Source organism: Trichechus manatus, unplaced genomic scaffold, assembly GCF_000243295.1.
Source record: "Trichechus manatus latirostris isolate Lorelei unplaced genomic scaffold, TriManLat1.0 scaffold00101, whole genome shotgun sequence".
Taxonomy (NCBI): domain Eukaryota; kingdom Metazoa; phylum Chordata; class Mammalia; order Sirenia; family Trichechidae; genus Trichechus; species Trichechus manatus.
In genome coordinates this window covers 3,624,566-3,645,630 of record NW_004444037.1, presented here as the reverse complement: position 1 = coordinate 3,645,630, position 21,065 = coordinate 3,624,566, and the positions used below count along the sequence as shown (strand labels likewise).

Below are 21,065 nucleotides of genomic sequence, written 5' to 3'. Positions count from 1 at the left end.
GTACACATATTGTTTTATGACATTGGTTAACAACCCCACGACATGTCAACTCTCTCTCTTCTCAACCTTTTTTTTGTGTGTGAAAATATACATAGCCAAAGATACACCATTTCAAAAATTTCTGCATGCACAGTTCAGTGACATTGATTACGTTCTTCCAATTGTGCTGCTGTTCTCACTTTAGATGAAGGTTTACAGAACAAAATAGTTTCTCATTAAACAGTACACATGTTGCCCTATGACAATGGTTAACAACCTCACATCAACACTATCCTTACTCAACCTTGGGTTCCCTATCACCAGCTTTCCTGTTCCCTTCTGCCGTCTAGTCCTTGTCCCTGGACTGCAACAACAGCAGCTTTTATATGTTGGTTAACACATAAGAGACCAATGCACTTTTTTTTTTTTTTTTTTTTAAATTCTCTCTTCTGTTAAAAGGTGAGATGATCTAAGAATGCTCCCAACTATTTGCTTATTCCAAATCACTTGGAGTATGGATAAACCTAACAAGCTTCCTCCCAGGGCTTGATAGGTTGCATCTTCCACACCAGACACCACTGTTCCCCGGAGGAGGGCACCCAGTCCTGAGACCCTGGGCTTTCTATTCCTTGGTTACCTGCTAGCTGAGGTCTGGAAATGTAAGGACATCTGACTATTAAAACTATGTTTACTATTTGGTGAGAAACACACACACACACACACACACACACACACACACACCCCTTTATATTTGATAGCAATTTTGTTGTTGTTAGTTGCCGTCGAGTCAATCTCAATTCAGGGAGACCCCATGTGTTGCAGAGTAGAACTACTCCACAGGGTTTTCAAGACTGTGGCCTTTTGGAAGCAGATCACCAGGCCTGTCTTCCAAGACACCTCTGGGTGGGTTCAAACCGCCAATCTTTTGGCTTGTCTTTCAGCTAGTAATCAAGCACAGCCATTTGCGCCACTCAGGGGCTCCTAAAAAAATAAAAATAATACTTCCACAGGCATTGTTTCATTTGATCTTATATGCAAGGAATTAAGAGTTCTAAACATTATGTAAGGCCCGTCAGTGGCACAAACAATTTGCACTCGACTGCTAACCTAAAGGTTGGTGAGTCAAACACACCCAACAGTGCTGTGGAAGAAACGGCCTGGCAATCTGCTTCTGTTAAGGTTGTCATTGGATGAAAAGCCTGGTGATCTACTTCTGAAAAATTAGCCACTAATAACCCCGTGGAACACAGATCTACTCTGACACCCATGGGGTCACCATGAGTTGGAGTCTACTTGATGGCACTGGGATGGCAAACCATACCCCCAAGGCACTGAGATATTAACATAAAAACGGGCCAAGAATTGTTGAAACTACTAGGCTCTGGGCAGAGGAGAAGCAAATCCACATCTCCCAGACCAGGGAATAGCAGAGTCCCACAGAGAACAACCCTTGGTGAAGACAAAGAGCTCATAGGAAAGTTTTACAAATGACCCAAGGAAATGGATCATGCAACAAACACAGTTTTTTTTTTTTTAAGGAGAATCTGTATCCTAGGAACAATCTGAAATAAAGTGTTCAAGGAAGCATGTTTAAGATGCTAAGGAGCTAACAAAAGGAATAGAGGCCGTAAGACATGAACAAGATGGTATGAAAAATGAAGAGGCAGAGTAGAAAACAAACCAAAATAATAGAAATGAAAAATATACAATTTAAATGGTGCAATCAGTGTCTGTATTGTTATGTATCTGGCTTTTTTCCCTTTATATTATATAATAAACATTTACTTGTTGCTACAAAAAAAAAAAAGGTTGTTGTTGGGTGCCACTGAGGCGGGTCCAACTCATAGCGACCCCATGTGACACAGTAGAAATTACAGCCAAGAAAACCCTGTGGAGCAGTTCTACTCTGTAACACATGGGTTCTCCATGAGTTAGAATTGACTCCATGGCAACTAACAATAACAACAGCAAAACATTGTGTGGGTGTGTCTGAGAGATAATATCTTTAAAAATAGTTTGAAAGCGCCAAAGTCATATCTTTCTCTGCATGATTTATTGTAAGTACTAAAGGGTTAATGCAACCCAGAGTGGCTCCAGGTTAATAAAGCAACCCTGTGTTCTGACGTATTTGTCTTCTCAGTCAGTCAGTATTTCCTGAGCACTGCTTATGTGTAGGTCATTGCCACAGGCACTGAATAGGACCCAAAGATAAGAAACGAACCCTGTCCTTAATAAGCCTCTAAGGTGGTAGTTCAGTGGTAGAATTCTTCCCTTCCATGTAGAAGACCCAGGTTCAATCCCCAGCCAATGCACCTCAAGTGCAGCTACCATCTGTCCTGTGAGTAGAGGCTTGCATGTTGCTGTAATGTTGAAGACATTTCAGCAGAGCTTCTAGACTAAGACAAAGAAGAAAGGCTTGGCAATCTACTTCTGAAAATCAGCCATTGAAAACCCTATGGATCACAACAGTCCCATCGCAGATGATCATAGGGATGGCACAGGACTGGGAAGCATTTTATTCCGTTGTGCATGGGGTCACCATGACAGCAGCTGACAACATGGTCTAGTAAAGAAAGTGATATGTGTGCAAAGGAATTGTTAGAGAAGATTGAATGTCATGAGAGCAGGCATAACCTGTGGAACTCGAGGGTAGAGGACACCAGGGGTGCTTAGTGGAGGAGCTAGCTTTTGACTTCATCAGCTGATAGGTTCAAACTGCTGGTTTGTTTTCTTCATGGAGTTGACTGGCTGTATGACTAGAAACACAAAATCGACCATTTATTTATTATGTGTATAGAGCATGAGGTGTCTAGAAATTCTTAGAAATTAGAATTGACTGCACTGTGATCACTGTAATTCCATATGCAACAATTATTATCACAGAGCCTTCTTTTCCTAAATCTGAAATGAGGACGTTCTTACCACAGGGCCAGGAAACCTCCCTCTCTGTTTGAGTTTTCCTTTCTGAATCAAATACTTCTGATAAATCCAGACATGGTTCTGACTTACTCCTTTCTCCTTTTCCTTCAAAACAAAATCCAGTGGAGATCTCGGATTCGGCTCCCCCCACGCCCCTGGTGAAAGAAGCCATGAAGAGGTTCTCCACGCCGGACGCTGCCCCTGTGTCAACAGAACCAGCCTGGCTGGCTTTGGCCAAAAGGAAAGCCAAGGCCTGGAGCGATTGTCCACAGATTATTAAGTAAAGAAGGACTCTTATCCATTCCTGTTGCCTGTTTTTGGCTTCTCTCTTGCCCTTTTCATTTATTTATTTTTTATATAAGGTTTAGGGAAAAAAACCAAGCTAGAAAAAAGAAGCATGTCTCATAGGCTCCAAAATAATGTTTAGAAACTCATCCGGCAGTGTTCATTGTAAAGAGTGTATTCGCACAACCCTAGGTCTTGATGCCTTGAGCTCCTCCTACTTCTAAAGAGAAAATTCCATCCAAGGGACATGAAACAAAATCTCCAAACTAAGAACTCCTGACAAGAGCCTGCCGTGCCCATTCTGTGGTCCTTCCACACCCACACACGACTCAGAACACATGCTTTTGCCAATCTTTGTAATGGGGTTGGTTCGGTTCTCAGCTCCAATTTTTTTACTCCAGAATGTTTACTTACCATCTGTTTGGTGGTTTCTACAGTATTGGGATCGCATATACATGGAAACAAGAATGCCCATTCTCCTGAATACAGTGAGTACCGGGAATCGTGAGGAACAGTCTGGCTCCCAACTCTGCACCCATGTGTGGTTTCTTGAATCTTCCCCATCCTGAAGCTGTATATGAAAGGCAAATCCATTCACACTTCTACAGTGCTGTTGATCCAGTTATTCCAATTCCCTCCTTAAGGACATGTTAAGTACTTGGCCCAACTGGCTCCTGGGGAACACTTACTTTAATTTTGAAGAAAGGAAATTCTGTATCAGCTATAAATTCTCTTTCTGTCTCTAAGAATCCCCATCTAGTGCAGTGGTTCTTCAAGTGACCAGGTTTCACCCCACGCCTACTGAATCAGATCCTGTGAGGACAGGGTCAGGAATGTATATTCTGGCAAAAACTCTTCAGATGAACTCAGCTGTCTCTCAAAGGTTAAGAAGCACTGATACTAATGCATTCTGGTTTTTCCGATTCTGAAGGGGAGGCTCATTTCGCCCAAAGAAGCAAAAGTTAGACAGCAAAAATAATAAAAAACAACCCCCAAACCTACTATTTATTACAAGATAAGAGGGGCTATTGACATTACTTGTCTCTGAAAATGCTCTTAGGTCTTCAGGGAGTGTTAACAGGAAGCCAAGATTGGAGCCCTTGTACTAAGGACTTCCTGCAGGAAGTTTTTTCTTTACCAGAACTTAGTTTTTCATATTTAGAGCCAGTTGTTCAGTAGCGTTTGTAATTTAGAGCATTCACCTTGTTTCCTTTAATAAATATCTCAGAGTTTTAAGTGGCCTTGTTACTCTGCATACAAAGGGACTTGGCAGCTTAAAAGTCACGTATATTCACTTTTTATGGCCCTAAATTGACTTTATGTGAAACATAGACATACCAGCAAACCCACATTTTGCTGATGCTAACTTTCTAATTCATGGTGTTGACAGATTGCTCTTTTCTTAGATTCTGACTCCAAAATATGCATGCAAGTCCTTTGCTGGCGACAGAGGGAATTCCATTCTATTTTTCCTCTCCTACTAAAGCAAATTTTTTTAGTATCCATCATTACTTCCTTTGTGCCTACTCAGTATGCAATGTATTGTTATTCTCTCATATACCCTGAAGGAAGGATGACAGCAAAGTTAGTATTTGTCATATAGAAAACATTTTCTTTCTGTAACAATAGCTCTGCCTCACTGTAGCAGCTGGCAAGTGTGGTCAAACTGGTATTGTACTCTTGCAAGTTGGACTTAATGCTATATATATTGGACTCTCAGACTGTTAAGAATCAATGTAACTTTTTTTTTATTATTGCTATGGAAAGCCATTAATATTCCACTGCACGTTTTCCACACTAATGCTGATTTGTAAATCTTATATGTAGGCATTCATTTGTTAGTTTCAATGGTTTCCTCACTAATATAACACTTTTTAGTGGGACTCTTTCCTTCTAGAGCCATGGAATTATAGTATTACAGTAATTCTTCTGAATTGACTTTTTCTTTCATCCTGTAAGACTTGGGTAATATCACAGTAATGGCAGAAAGGGGTGATGAGTCAAATCATTAACAAAGAATGGTAGACAGTCAACTCTGCCTGCATAAAAAGTAGAAGAAATACCTCAGTTAAAAATTTTATATCAGCATCTTTAAAAGATGAGCATACTGAGGAGAGGACAGTCGCAGTACTTACTTCCAACAACTTCTAAAGGGTACACATTTAACATTTCATGTAAAAATCACCCCAAATTTGCACTAAATACCAATGAAGTGTTATTTTGCTTTAGTTGTGTTGCAGTCTTTTCTACTCAACAGCCTGGGGAAATTCTGTAAAAACATATGTAAAAATTCAAGGCAGTTTTTTTTTTTTTTTAAATTAATTAATGCTACATTAAACACAAGCTTAACTTTTTTTTTTAAATTTAAACATACATACACTTCTCCCAGCAAGGTTATAGATGATTAACCTCTGTTTATAGACTTATATATAAAACTAGAGTTTTTTTGTTTACTTTTTTAATTTTTCAAGTGCAATTGTTTCTTACACGAGCATTATTACTATTAAATTATAATTTTAGCCAGTTATCAGCAAATGTATAGTATGTATTGTCTCTTCCTGTGATGTTTAGTTTGCTTATTTTAAAGCAGAAACATTAGAATTACAAGTGTCTTGTAATATTTTTTACCAACAATAAAATTTAGAGACTTACAATGAAAATACCTTAGTGTGATTTTAATATTGAGATTTTGGTTGTATAAAGTTTTAATGTAAAATGTCCATTATTGAAGGGAAAAGATCTTTCAATAAAAAATACCCACAAGATCTTCAGCACTGGTGGAGTTTCCTTTTCATGTTAAACTTACTAATTTCAGTGACTCTCTACTAGCAGTCTCATTATATTTATGTCGCTTTTGTGGAACAAGAAAAATTGTCAGGCATTTATATGGTAATTTGTTGTATTTTTCACTGTGTTTTTTTTTTTGTTGTTGAAAAATAACTGTCAGGGGCAAGTAAAATTTTTACCTTGGTCCTAAGTTGGAATTGGGAGTCCCTGAGTGGCACAAATGGTTAAGCGCTTGACTATAACCGAAAGGTTGGTTGTTCAAACCCACCTAGAGGTGCCTAGGAATAAAGGACTGGTGATCTACTTCCAAAAGGTCACAGCCTTGAAAACCCTATGGAGCACAGTCTACTCTGCAACATATGGAGTTGCCAAGAGTCAGAATCAAGTCTGCAGCTTTTTTTTTCAATTAGAATTTAATGGTCTGACTCTGAGACAAAATGATCCTAAAGCCCACCTTACTCAAAGTGTGGGCCATGGACCATTACTGAGTGTTTTGATCAAAGATTTTATAGATGAATCCTGATCAAAAGGTGGAAAATGCAGAACAGAATGTCAAATTCTCATGGAGTCCAGACTTTCTGGAGCTGTTGAGGCTGGATGAACCCCTGAAACTATTGCCCTGAGATAACCTTTGGACCTTAAACCAAGAATATCCCCTGAAGCCTTCTTAAAACCAAACAAGAGTTTAGCTAACTAGTAAAGAATGTCTGTCATGTGCACTGTACTCTTTTAAAGTCTATCTATATGAGATTAAATTGACAACACCAACTCAAAAGATTACATTGGAACCTTAGCGGGTGGTGAGTTTATGTTAATGAGGAGGGAACAATTTGGAAAAGGAGGTGAGAGTGGTTGCACAACTTGAAGAATGTAATCAGTGTCACCGAGTTGTACATGTAAAATGTAGAAAATAACAACGGGTCTACTTTTGGAGATAGATAGTAAAAAAAAAAAAGTGTGAGCCATGGAATAGCTGCATCTGTGTCAACTGAGAGCATGTTAGAAATGTAGAGTTTAGGACCGCCCCCCATCCAATATCTGCTGAATCATGGAGAAGTGAGGCCTCAGGTGCCAAAATACTCAGTAATCAAGATAAATTTTTAATGCAATATATAAAAAATCCAAAATTTATGCAAAAATACTCATGAGTATCAAAATTTGAAATACAGAGTATTACTGGTTTTTCCTTTTGCCTGAAGCTCCAGTGTCCCTCAGCAGCGCCCTGTTCCTGATCGCTGTCCTCACCCTCTCCCAGCCCACATGTGTACTTTAGCAGGTGCTCCAGGTGATCCATAGGCACATTGTTTCCAAAAGCACTGATCTAAAGTAGTTACAAAAATCTGTCCACAAGACCAAATGGGTGGCTCCTGTCAAGAGGCAGGATGAGAAGGCAGGAAGGGACAGGAGCTGGATGGATGGACACAGGAAACCCGAGGTGGAAAGGCGGAGTGCATTATAGGGATTGCAACTAGTGTCACATAACAATATGTGTATAAATTTTTGTATGAGAAATTAACTTGAGCTGTAAACTTTCACCTAAAGCACGTGCACGCACACGCACACGCACACGCACACGCACACGCACACAAAATCTGTCCCAAATATATGCCACTGTTTTTGACTACCCAGCACCTGAATCCCCATTCTATGTTTGGGGGCTTCTCTAACTCATGGGTCTTGGTGAGAGGTATACCCACCTCCCACCACAGAAGACATGCCTGATAAGCGCTTTCCTAGACTTCCTTGAAGGCAAGGGACCTGAGTTCCACTTCGAAGGGATTCTGAATTGGGAGCAACTGATCAAAAGACATGTAGTCCCTGAGTAGAGCAAATGGCTAAGTGCTTAGCTGCTAACTGAAAGACTGGCGGTTCAGGTCCACCAAGAGATGCCTTGGGAGAAAGGCCTGGTGATCTATTTCTACAAAAAGAACCAGCGATTGAAAACCCTATGGAGCACAATTCTACTCAACACACATGTGGTTGCCATGAGTCAGAACCAACTCAACAGCAGCTGGTTCAGTTTTGGCTCTTGGCAGGTGAACTGTGAGGAAGCCTGGCAGCAGCAGCAGCTGCAGCACGGTCACGTTGCTGGAGCAGCAGCAGCAGTGATGCCAGTGGCGGGGAACAGTGTTCATGGTGTCAGCCGTAAGTTGAGCATTTAAAGGTTTAAGAATAGCAGCTGTTCCTTCACCAGGCCAAAATGCTATGGTGCTCTCAGGCATTCATTGTTCCTGGCTACAAATCTCTAACCCTCTTCACAATTCCATGAGCTACTCAATATTCCTCTTAAAAATTCCCTTCTGCTTAGAATAGCCTGACTTGGCTTCTATTACTTGCACCCAAGAACTCTGGCATGCTTGATATTTGAGGTTTTACTGAAGTATAACTGGATAAACTAAATGATACCACAGTTGACTGTACAGACAGGAGAAAGATCAGCAACAAAGTACATTTTTGTTACTTCAACTGCTTAGCAGTGTCTGGGGCGTAATTGTGATTATTACTACTACGAGCGTTGCTGTTGGAAACTCTGGTGGTGTAGTGGTTAAGAGCTATGGCTGCTTACCAAAAGGTTGGCAGTTTGAATCCACCAGGCGCTCCTTGGAAACCCTATGGGGCAATTCTACTCTGTCCTATATGGTCGCTATGAGTCAGAATTGACTCAGCGGCAATGGGTCTGGTTTTTAGTGGTGTTGTTAGGTGCCATTCAAATAGATTTTTGAATTTTACAGTAAACACCTGACAGAGTAGAACGGCCTCATAGAATCTTCTTGGCTGTAATCTTTATGGGAGCAGATCACCAGATCTGTCTCCCGTAGAGCTGCTGAGTGGATTCAAACTGCCAAACTTTTGGTTAGCAGCTGAGCACTTAACCACTGCATCACCAGGGCTCCTTACTACTACTAGTAAACCAAACCAAACCCACTGCCGTCAAGTCAATTCCAACTCATAGCAAACAGGACAGAGCAGAATTGCCCCACAGGGTTTCCAAGGAGCAGCTGGTAGATTTCAACTGCCAACCTTTTGGTTGGCAGCCAAACTCTTAACCACTGCGCCACCAGGGCTCCACTACTACTAGTAGTGGCTAAATTCATAAGCATCATGAGCTATAATATGAAATTTTAAGGAAAATCAAAACATTCATTTTTCGTATATTAAGCATTTTAAGTGATATGGAAAAGAATGACACAATCTCTGTTTCGGTTATCCTTTGCTGCGTAACACACTACCCCAACCTTAGTGCCAGCCCAGAACTCAGTGGCTTAAAACAACTACCATTTTATTATTTCTCATGATTCTGTGGGTCAGGAATTAAATGTCTGGCACCACAGCGAAGACAGCTCAAACAGCTGCAGGTTGGCTGGAATGGCTCAACCAGGGCCATGTGTGTGGGACTCTGGCTGTCACTGTTAACTGAGTTGTTCAGTTCTCAGTGTACACAGGGCTGCTTTCTCACTACATGGCCTCTCCAACAAGCAGCCAGATTTCTTATGTGACAGCCAGGACTCCCAAAATCACAAAAGCAGAAGTTGCCAGAATTTCTCCAGGCTTACTTAGGCTCAAGCATGGTACAGTGTCATCTCCACTGCATCCTATAGGTTAAAGCAAATCATAGGCCAAACCCAGATATAAGGGAATGGGGCTGCAAAAAGGGCACAACGACCAGGAGGTACAGTTTACTGGGGGCCACCAGCTGCCAGACTACCATATCCCCTAGTATCAAAGAGTATATAATCTGATGAGGGAGACTTAATACCAGGCCAATGCAAGCAGGAACAAAGTGCTATATGATGAATGAAGCAGCAATTAAACATTCAGAGAAATCATTATACTTAAAAGTATAGAGTTTTGTTTTGTTTTTTCTTTCCTGGTTTTTGTTGTGTTCCTTACTCCCAAGCCACTGGACCAAAGAAGATGTTACAGCACCAAACTCTAATAAATTGAGAAATATTGTTACACTTGCCATCAAGGGTCAGATATTAAAAATTGAGAAAAGAAGGTACATCAACTTGCAACTATACAGTATAAATATTTTATTCTATGCTGGTATCTTGTTCACTTAAAAATACTAAATGAGGAACCTAATTCAATGAACAGATCCTAACTTTGAAAACTTTTTGTCATGAATCTCACTGTAAATGAGTAAATGGTATGTCACATTACAGACTAAGCTTTTAACTCATTAAGTATACTCTGATCTTTTTTTCCCACAAGGGTCTTTTAAAAGAACACTTGATAACTGTCTATTTCACCTCTTTCAGTTAGAAAATTAGAATATCTGTAGCGTAATTTTAAAAAAGTGCTACTAAATATATTGAGGTATTTAGTTCTCTAAATAGCTCCTCTTAACAGCTTTTGTGGCTCCTAGAAGAAGTAAAATAAGAGTTTCTCCAATAAAATAAACATTTCTTAACAAAAATAAAATTTTTAATATAAAATAAGACTATCCACATAACTCTAAAATTGTAAAATATTTTCAAACATTTCAGATATATGCTAGTAAGGACTGCACCTGATTATTTTTTATTGCCACCCAATAAATCCAGACAATAAACATAATTATTTCTACACCCAATAATAAGTATTGATTCCCAGACCACAGGAGAAGAGAAGACTTCTCCAGGAAGTTCATACACGCTTTGCAACTGTCCACTCTTTGATTCCAAGATCCAGAGTTTCCCATCAGTAGACGCTGCTGCCAACAGTGTTTCATCACTGTAATTGTGGTTCTGGAAAGCAAATGGTGTTGCATATACCCTTGAAGTAGCTTCAAATTTCCATTGGAGGTGTCCTTTCATGTTACAACAGTAGATAAAGCAATCATGGGAACCAAAAAATATCTCTTGCTCTGATGCTGAGGTACATGGGGATGAAAAGATTGGTCCATTGGTAGAGAACTGCCAAACCTGAACAGGGCGATAAAAGCAAAGATCATTCATTCATCTAATTGCAACAATTCTCCCTTGGATTAAAGCTTTAAGAGGCTCTTAATGAAACTGCAAGAGATGCAGGCTATTTTAACAGTAACTACACACAGAGTGTAGAATAAGGACAAGCCAGAATGCTCCTTAGAAGCAAGGGTGCAAGACTTTGTCTCATGTATTTTGGACATGTTATCAGGAAGGAACAGTCTCTGAAGAAGGACATCATGCTTGGTAAGGTAGAGGGTCACTGAAAGAGAGGAAGACCCTCAACAAGATGGACTGACACAGTGGCTGCAGTGAGTCAGAACTGACTCGACAGCACCTAGCAACAACACACAGAGAAAATAGCAGCTTTTTCTGAAAAGTAGCATCCTCATATTAGACTTCTGTTCCAGTGGTACAACCCAGGACAAAATGCACTGGAACGTTACTATTACATGCTTCACTGCTATGTAATATTACAAAGTAAATTAATTTTGCACCCCACTCGAGTTATTACTATTAAGTTCCAAAGACACTGAGCTCAAAGATAAAACTGCATTGAGTTTGATGTACCTTATTAAAAACTGTATCTTACTCTAGTTTCTTGATGTGGAGAGAACAAAGTTAATGGACCAAAAGGAAGAGTTTATGTACAGTACTTAATCAGAGCTTTAAACAAGGCTATGAGTTGTGTGTCTGCCCGGGCGATATATACTATTTGTTTATTTCAAAGCTATTATGGACAAACCTGTCAGCCAAATTTTTACAAAACAGACACAAGGAAGAAAAGACATAAATGTAGGGTAGTATTTACAAATGCACAATAACAGCAGCATAATGAAAACCAAAAACAAAACAGTGGGCATATTCACAAAACAGCATTTGTAATCTCAGTTCCGTCCCTGACTTGGACAATATCATTCTAATCTTTCTATGGCTTATCCAAAAAACTAGGAGTAATATCATTTGTATCTTCTTACTTCTCAGACATGTAATGGTGAGAATACATTCAAATTACTTTGTAAATAAAAATATTAAGTGACTATAATAAAACATTTCATCACAAAGAAATTGTCACACAGAGAAAAAGAACTGCTAAAGCTATGAGGGGTGAATGTAGAATTAAAAGCATACAGGTCAACTGAATCAACACTGGTCATAAACAGACTAACTTATGTTGGTGCTAGCACTCTCAAATCCATAAAATAACCCCTAAAATCAAGTGTACAGCTAAAGCTGGGCCATATAATTGATAGTCACTTGTGGGTATTTAAAGAAGTGGAGATTATGCCTGACCCCAACTGAAAATCTAAAATAACCCAGAAGGAAAGTACATTGTCAGTCATGAAACTGAGGAGTGAGAGCAAAAGTCATGGAATTTTGGTTGCACAACAGATTTTGGTTTTCATATTAAAAAGCAAGGGTTTCTTTAAACTTTCATAACCTTAACAGAAGTTAAATTACAATTGAGTAAAAACTGGTCATATGTTGAAAACTGGGGGAGGGGTGGCAAAAGAAGTATAACAATGTTTGGGTAAAAACCTTTAAAACCTATTAAAGCATTTTAAAATTAAGAAACTTATGGCTTAATAATTAAAAGAGAATTAGTTCACAACACAAAGAGTTGAATAAACATGTTTAAATTTTTACTTTAGTTGTCACCCACACTATGCCTTTGAAAAAGATACGTAAAACTAGAAATTTTCACCTGTTCTCCAAAATGAGTAAAGCAGAGTAAATTCCCATCTACGCAGCCAATACAAATATACTGTAGGCAACAATGTGGAGAAGAGAAGAGTGGTTTTCCACAGAAATGTTTCCAAACTCTATCCCCAGTGGCCTGTCAAGGGCAAAAAGCAATTCATAGCATTAAAATCATTCTAGTAATCAATTACCCTTTATAAAACAAACTTATCCATCTTCCCAAAGGCAGAGCTATAAACATCAGAAAATGCTATAATGGCATGCTGACATTAAAAATGAAGCTCGTACACATAGAAATGAAGCTAGTATACATACACATAACTATAAAACTGATCAGTGCTGTTAAGAGCTAGGATAAAAACTTGCAATAAAACAAGTTAAGAAATAACTAGCATACAAAATCTGTCCTTAGGATGAACATGAAGTTCTTAATATGAATAGATTTTTAAAATTCTGCCAATTTAAAAAATAGATAAAAGGTATGAATGGAAATTCAGATTTTTTCATCTTTCTAAATTTCATGTCAATCATTTTTAATGAATTCTGGTTCAGTCATATCTACTATATATCTGATATTACCAGTACCAATTACCATTGAGTCGATCCCGACTCATTGTGACCCCGTGTGTCAAAGCAGAACTGTGTTCCACAGGGTTTTCAATGGCTGACTTTTAGGAGTAGATCGTCAGGCCTTTCTTCTGAAAAACTTCCTCTGGGTAGACTTGAACTGCCAACCTTTCGGCTAGCAGCTGAACACATTAACTGTTTGCAAGACCCAGGGAATCCATATCTAACTGAAAACTACCACAAATGCTCAGAATTCAAACAAAAAATAAAAGAATATTAAAGAAAAGATAGGTAATAAAATCAGTACATATTATTTTATGCCTACGGGATTTATAGCCAGTAGAAGTCCTCCTAGTGTAGCAAAATATATGTGATGTGGAATCAGGCTCAAACATGGAGAAGAAAAAACAGTTCCTCCACATTTTAACTTCCAAACACATGTCTTTTCCTGCAAAAGAGAAAGCAAATGAATTGTTTTTTGCTCATAGTTAACAAACCATATATTCTATTTAATATAACTTTTAATTTTTATGTAAAAGTAATACATGACCACTGTGGAGAATCAGTATAAGGAAGACAAAAAGCCACCACTCAAGAGATAACCACTGTGAAAAATTGTAGCATCTTCTCTTTTTGGTACATATTAAAAAAAACCCGTTGCCATCAAGTCGATTCCGACTCATAGGACAGAGCAGAACTGCTCCATAGGGTTTCAAAGGAGCTCCTGGTGGATTTGAACTGCCGACCTTTTAGTTAGCAGCCATAGCTCTTAACCACTACGCCACCAGGGTTTCCTTGGTACATATATACGCAATTTAATATAGTTGAGATCATTTTGAATATACAACTTGGCATCTTGTTTCGCTCACTTGTTTTGTAAAACTTTTAAATATAATTTTAATGCATAATATTATTTCATATAAACATAAAATAATTTATCTCTTTCCTTTACTGAACACTGTTAGGATCTCACTTCATGGTATTACAAAGAACTTGAAAATAGGCATCTTGGTGCATATTATTTGTCCACGTTTGTGATTATTTTGTCGGGATACATTCCTAGAAGAAGAATTTTACTAGATCAAAGGACATGAGATTTTTACCTATTGCCAAATTGTTTTTCTTAGAGGCGCCACCAGTTACAACTTGTAACCACTGTCATCAGCATGGCTGAAGCATTCCAGTATCTTTTCTAAACTAATACCATCTGTTTGTCTCAGTTTTTCATTCCTTTGATTATAGAAAGTGTAAAATAGTTAAATATATTTACTAGCCACTTCTTCTTTGGGGACCTGTGTGTTTATGTCCCTTGTTTTTCTTTCTGAATCTTGGTATTTTTCTTATTTATCTGTATTTGCTCTTTTTATTTATACCCATGAGTTTTAACTTTTTGTCACATTAGTTTCAAACATTTTCCCCAACTTGTTTAATTTTATAATCCTTGTCATGTAATTTTTTTTAATGCAATCAGGTCTTATTGATATTTTCTTTGTGATTTTTTTTTTTTCTATTGTCAAGATAATAACTCTAAGCTCTTAACATTTCAAAACTCTGAGCAGCAAATGTATTTATGGAAAATTTGGTAAGGAAGGTAAAAATTTCTTAAGACATAAAGACAATTAACCCCTTGTTCTTCCCAGAGCACACTAAACTTGGGAGATAGTTAACACCTGCTCTCAGAATGAACAGCACCTAACAGTGTCACACTCTCCTCTGCTTACGGTGGCGGAGACTGATGAGGTGAATTCTTACATAAATATCCAAAGCATATGCATGCTGGTCATGAGAACCGATGTAAAGGAGTCCTGTGGTTGGGTCCATGGTTGCAGAGCTTTTGACGGCATCCTGGGTGGTAAATACCCAGTGTTTTTCTCCACTATTACTTCTCAGAACGTAAATTAACCCATTATAACAGCCTGTAGGGAAATTAAATATAAAAAACGAGACTTAGATATGTCACTGAAAAACAATATTTTTTTTTAATTGTACTTTAGGTGAAGGTTTACAGAGCAAACTAGCTTCTCATTAAACAATTAACATACATATTGTTTTGTGACATTGGTTGCCAACTCCATGACATGTCAACACTCTCCCTTTTCAACCTTGGGTTCCCGTTTACCAGCTTTCCTGTCCCCTCCTGCCTTTTCATCCTTGCCCCTGAGCTGGTGTGCCCATTTAGTCTTGTTTTGTTTTATGGGCATCTCTAATCTTTGGCTGAAGGGTGAACCTCAGGAGTGACTTCATTACTGAGCAAAAAGGGTGTCCAGGGGCCATACTCTGGTGGTTTCTCCAGTATCTGTCAGACCAGTTTGTCTGCTTTTTTTTTTTTTGTGAGTTAGAATTTTGTTCTACATTTTTCTCCAGCCCTATCCAGGACCCTCTGTTGTGATCCCTGTCAGAGCAGTCAGTGGTGGTAGCCAGACACCACCTAGTTGTACTGGACTCAGTCTGGTGGAGGCTGTGGTACTTGTGGTCCATTAATCCTTTGGACTAATTTTGAAAAACAATTCTTTAGCCTACGTCATGGCAATTTATATTTGATTCTCTGCAGGTATACCTGGACTCCTATGTTCAGCTCATCTGCTTTAAATTTCAGCAATGTAAAGCAGAAACTGAACAATAACGACTTGTGTAAAATACCTATTTACTTGGTATGGTACACCTTATTTTTGAGAAGTACTATGAAGTGCTTCATTACCAAGAAAACAATGAGACGTGCTGCAGCGGAGAGAAGCCTGACAGACCTGGATGCAAATCTCATCACGGCCATCATTACCAAGCATCACTGAGCATCAGTTTATTCTTCTGCAGAATGCAGACACATCTACTTCAACAGTTATTGTGCGAATTAAGATAATGTGGATAAATGTCCAGTGCATAGGTGTTCAAGAAATGCTAACTTATTAACAATGGCTTAAATTTAGTGAGCTCCAAAGACTGTGCTCTTAACAACTTTGTAAACTGCCTTTCTCAAACTGCTGCTATGGATGAGAAGACAAGGCAGGAGTCTCTGACGTCGGGTGGCCAAAATAACCTCGTTAGAAGGAGCAGTGGTCAAAATCTACAACGTGGAGATCACTCACATTCCCTGAAGTTCATGTAAATCAGTGGAAGTGGAGCTTGGGGATAGCTACTAGGGCTAGATCTAGACTCTGCCTGCGGTCACTGCCATTGCTGCTCACTTGAGGCTCAATATCCAGGATACTTTCTGTGCTGTCTTTTTTCTGGCAGTTACTGCTTAATAGCAAGACAGCAGCAGCATGCTGAGTGATGGGGAAGAGAAATGTCCTACACAGGAAAACCTCCCAGGACTCAGGTAGGCAATACATTTCTTTCAGCTCATTTCAATTAAAAAATCCTACCGCTAGGTGGGGCCAAGATGGCAGAGTAGTCAGATGCTTCCTGTGGTCCCTCTTACAATAAAGACCCGAAAAAACAAGTGAATCAATTATATATGACAATCTAGGAGCTCTGAGCATCAAAGGCAAAGTTGAGAAATAGGACTGAGCGGCAGGGGAGGGAGAGAAGGTTCAGAAACATCAGGCCGGACTGGCTCACATACACGGTGAGGCAAGCAGTGGTACTCGGGATGCATTTTCCACATCAGGAGGGACGCAGCGGCAGAGAGTCTACTCGGGGATCCAGAACCAGTGAGAAGCAGTGCTCAATCAGAGAAATAGAAGTGCTTGTGTCTGGCCTAACGCACGGATCAAAAAACACCCCCTTAAGGAAAAAACCCTCTCCCATTGACCTCTCCCTTCCCCATTCTGCACCGGGTCCCGGGTCGGCTTCAGCGATTGCCAATCCCCCTGGGCCGGAAGTAGGACCTGTCATGTGCCCTGAGCCATTCTCCCGGCCTTGGAGAAGGAACAAATTAATGAACAGTGGAAAAAATAATCTGCCTGCTCCCCTAAGCCAGGAACTCAGCTCCTTTGTCTAGGCACAGTTATCAGGGGTCCACGGACTTTGAATGACTTCCACCCCTGCACAGACCTGTGTGGGCCCATTTCAACAGCATAGGCCCTCATTACCACAGTACAACAGGGTATATACCTGAAGTCTAACTTCAACTGTTTCAGCTATATGGTGAAGTGGCAAGTTTGTGACACCTGACACTGCCCATTAAGCACGGTCCTCACCTACCCACATCAGGAGCCTGAGGACTGGTGGCTCCACCCACGCCACCTAGCCACCCGTGACAGGGGTCCAACAATAAGCAGTGCCCCCTACCTAGTCCTTATAGCCAACAGCACTGGGTGCTCATAGTCCAGCTGCAAAACCCACCCACCTATGCATCAAGGGAACAGGGACACGCTTTCCTCCCAGACACTGAGGGGCAGCCGTCAGCCTCCTGCCTTGCTCAGTGTATGGCCCTCTACTGCAGCCAGATATCTGTGCCTATACCCATCACCCATGCCTGTCTACGACTGTAGGTGACAGCTTTCACCACACACACTTGGTGACCAACTACCTGGACACCTGAGCTGAAATCATACAAGAAAAGTAAACAGACACCTGGACTCACATGCCTAGTAACAGCTCTAACCACATGGTGACAGGACCTTAGAGCTTCAAAGGCGCCAATAATCAAACTAGCTCACCCGAGCAGCCTATTTGGGCATATCAAAACAAGACAAAACAAGAAGGCAGGGCACAGTAAGCAAACATTAAAATAAATAAATATAATAACTTACTGATGGCTCGGAGACAACAGTCAACATCAAATCACATAAAGAAGCAGATCATGATGGCTTTAGCAAGCTCTCAAAATAAAGAATCAAGAAATTTTCCAGAGGAAGAGCATTTCTTGGAATTACCAAAGGTAGAAAACAAAAGATTAATATACAGAACTCTTCAAGAGATCAGGAAGATCAGGTAAAATGCAGAACAAGCGAAAGAACACACAGACAAAGCAACAGAGGATCTTAAGAAGGTCATTCAAGAGCATAATGACAAATTTAATAGGCTGCAAGAATCCACAGACAGACAGCAGTCGAAATCCAGAAGATTAACAATAAAATTTTAGAATTAGACAACTCAACAGAAAGTCACGGGAGCAGAATTGAGGCAGTGGAAGTCAGAATTAGTCAGACTGAAGATAAAGCACTTGACACCAACTTAACTGAGGAAAATCAGATGAAAGAATTTTAAAAAAAATGAAACTCTAAGAATTATGCGGGACTCTATCAAGAGGAATAACCTATGAGTAACTGCAGTACCAAAACTGGGGGATAACAGAAAATAAAGAAAGAATTATTGAAGACTTGTTGGCAGAAAACTTCCCTGATATCATGAAAGATGAGAAGTTATCTATATAAGATGCTCATCGAACCCCACATAAGGTAGATCCCAAAAGAAAGTCACCAAGACATTTTATAATCAAACTTGCCAAAACCAAAGATAAAGAGAGAATTTTAAGAGCAGCTAGGGATAAACGAAAAGTCATTTACAAAGGAGAGTCAATAAGACTAACCTTGGACTACTCAGCAGAAACTATGCAGGCAAGAAGGCAATGGGATGACACATATAAAACCCTGAAGGAAAAAAACTGCCAGCCAAGAATTATACATCCAGCAAAACTGTCTCTCAAATATAATGGTGAAATTAGGGCATTTCCAGATAAACAGAAGTTTAGGGAATTTGTAAAAACCAAATGAAAATTACAAGAAACACTAAACGGAGTCCTCCGGTTAGAAAATCAGTTAACATCAGATAAGAACCCAAGAGTAGAATGCAGTACAGAGCAACCAGGTATAAACCCAGAGAGGGAAGTCACAAAAATTAATCAAAGCTAAAACGCTGAAAATAGGGAAACAGAGTTGTCAATATGTAAAAGATGACATTAAAACAAAAAAGAGGGACTAAAAAATGTAGTCATAGATTTTTCATATGGAGATGAAATCAGGCAATATAAAGAAATAAAAGACTGGAAAAACAACTCAGCACAGAAAATTAAATGGAAGAAAGAAACTGTGAACAACATACAAAAAAAGACATCAAAATGAGAGCAGTAAACTCATACCTACCAATAATTACGCTGAATGTAAATGGACTAAATGCACCAATAAAGAGACACAGAGTGGTAAACTGGATAAAAAAAACACAATCCGTCTATATGCTGCCTACAAGAGACACACCTTAGACGTAATGACACACGCAAGCTAAAACTCAAAGGATGGAAAAAAATGTATCAGGCAAACAAGACTCAAAAAACAGCAGGAGTGGCAATATTAATCCCTGACAAAACAGACTTTAAAGGAAAATCCACTACAAAAGATAAGGAAGGACACTATATAATGATTAAAGGGTCAACACACCAGGAGGACATAACTATAATAAATATTTATGTACCCAATGACAGGACTCCAAAATACATAAAACAAACCCTAACAGCATTGAAAAGAGAGAGAGATAGCTCCACAATAATAGTAGGAGACTTCAAGACACCACTTTCAGTGAAGGACAGAACATCCAGAAAAAAGCTCAATAAAGACATGGAAGATCTAAATGCCACAATCAACCAAATGGATCTCATGGACATACACTGAACACTCCACCCAACTGCAGCCAAGTATACTTTCTTTTCCAACGCACACAGAATATTCTCCAGAATAGATCACATATTAGGCCATAAAGCAAGCCTTAACAGAATCCAAAGCATCGAAATATTACAAAGCATCTTTTCTGACCATAAAGCCATAAAAGTAGAAATCAATAACAGAAAAAGCAAGGGAAAAAAATCAAACACATGGAAACTGAACACCTTGCTCAAAAACTACTGGGTTATAGAAGAAATTAAGGATGGAATAAAGAAATTCATAGAATCAAATGAGAATGAAAACACATCCTACCAGAACCTTTGGGACACAGCAAAAGCAGTGCTCAGAGGTCAGTTTACAGCAATAAATGCAAACATCAAAAAAGAAGAAAGGGCCAAAATCAAAACATTAACCCTTTAACTTGAACAAGTAGAAAAAAAGCAGCAAAAGAAGCCCTCGGGCACCAGAAGTAAGGAAATAATAAGAATTAGAGCAGAATGAAATGAAACAGAGAATTAAAAAACAATTGAAAGCGTTAAGGAGACCAAAAGATTGTTCTTTGAAAACATCAACAAAATCAATAAACTACTGGCCAAACTGAGAAAAGAAAAACAGGGGAAGAAGCAAATAACCCATGTAAGAAATGAGATGCATAATATCACAATAGATCCAACTGAAATTAAAATGATCACGACAGAATACTATGAAAACCTGTACTCTAACAAATTGGAAAACCTAGAGGAAATGGACAAATTTCAAGAAACTCACTACCTACCCAAACTAACACAAGCAGAGGTAGAACAACTAAATAAACCCATAACAAAAGAAGAGACTGATAAGGTAATTAAAAAATTACAACCAAAAAAAAGCCCTGGCCCAGATGGCTTCACTGGAGAATTCTACCAAACTTTCAGAGAAGAGTTAACACCACTACCACTAAAGGTATTTCAGAGCATAGAAAAGGATGGAATACTTTCAAACTCATTCTATGAAGACAGCATAACCCTGATACCAAAACCAGGTAAAGACACCACAAAAAAAAAGAAAATTACAGACCAGTATCTCTCATGAACACTGACACAAAAATTCTCAACAAAATTCTAGCCAATAGAATTCAGCAACATATCAAAAAAATAATTCACCATGATCAAGTGGGATTTCTACAAAGTTTGCAAGGATGATTCAACATTAGAAAAACAATCAATGTAATTCATCACATAAATAAAATAAAAGACAAGAACCACATGATCTTGTCAATTCATGCAGAAAAGGCATTTGACAAAGACCAAAACCCATTCATGATAAAAAACTGTCAACAAAATAAGAATAGAAGGGAAATTCCTCAACATAATTAAGGGCATTTATACAAAGCCAACAG

General features: G+C 39.0%; 2 protein-coding genes across 7 annotated transcripts in view; one reads left to right on the top strand and one right to left on the bottom strand.

The window, feature by feature from the left end:
• The window catches only part of CRACD (capping protein inhibiting regulator of actin dynamics), a 343,775-nt gene extending 340,593 nt beyond the window's left edge, over positions 1-3,182 (top strand). Inside the window, exon 12 of the mRNA XM_023737386.1 lies at positions 3,022-3,182. Coding sequence (XP_023593154.1) covers positions 3,022-3,182 — 161 coding nt within the window. The remainder of the gene's footprint in view (positions 1-3,021) is intronic.
• A 6,507-nt stretch (positions 3,183-9,689) lies between these two features.
• Positions 9,690-21,065, bottom strand: part of AASDH (aminoadipate-semialdehyde dehydrogenase) — a 42,519-nt gene continuing 31,143 nt past the window's right edge. For 4 of the 6 annotated variants that reach the window (XM_023737318.1, XM_023737319.1, XM_023737321.1 and 1 more), the window contains 4 exons: positions 14,901-15,064; positions 13,474-13,596; positions 12,586-12,717; positions 9,690-10,877 (listed from right to left, as the gene is read on the bottom strand). In XM_023737318.1, coding sequence (XP_023593086.1) covers positions 10,488-10,877; positions 12,586-12,717; positions 13,474-13,596; positions 14,901-15,064 — 809 coding nt within the window. In that variant the 3' untranslated portion in view covers positions 9,690-10,487. The remainder of the gene's footprint in view (positions 10,878-12,585; positions 12,718-13,473; positions 13,597-14,900; positions 15,065-21,065) is intronic. The other 2 variants (XM_012557432.1, XM_023737323.1) reach the window with 2 other exon arrangements.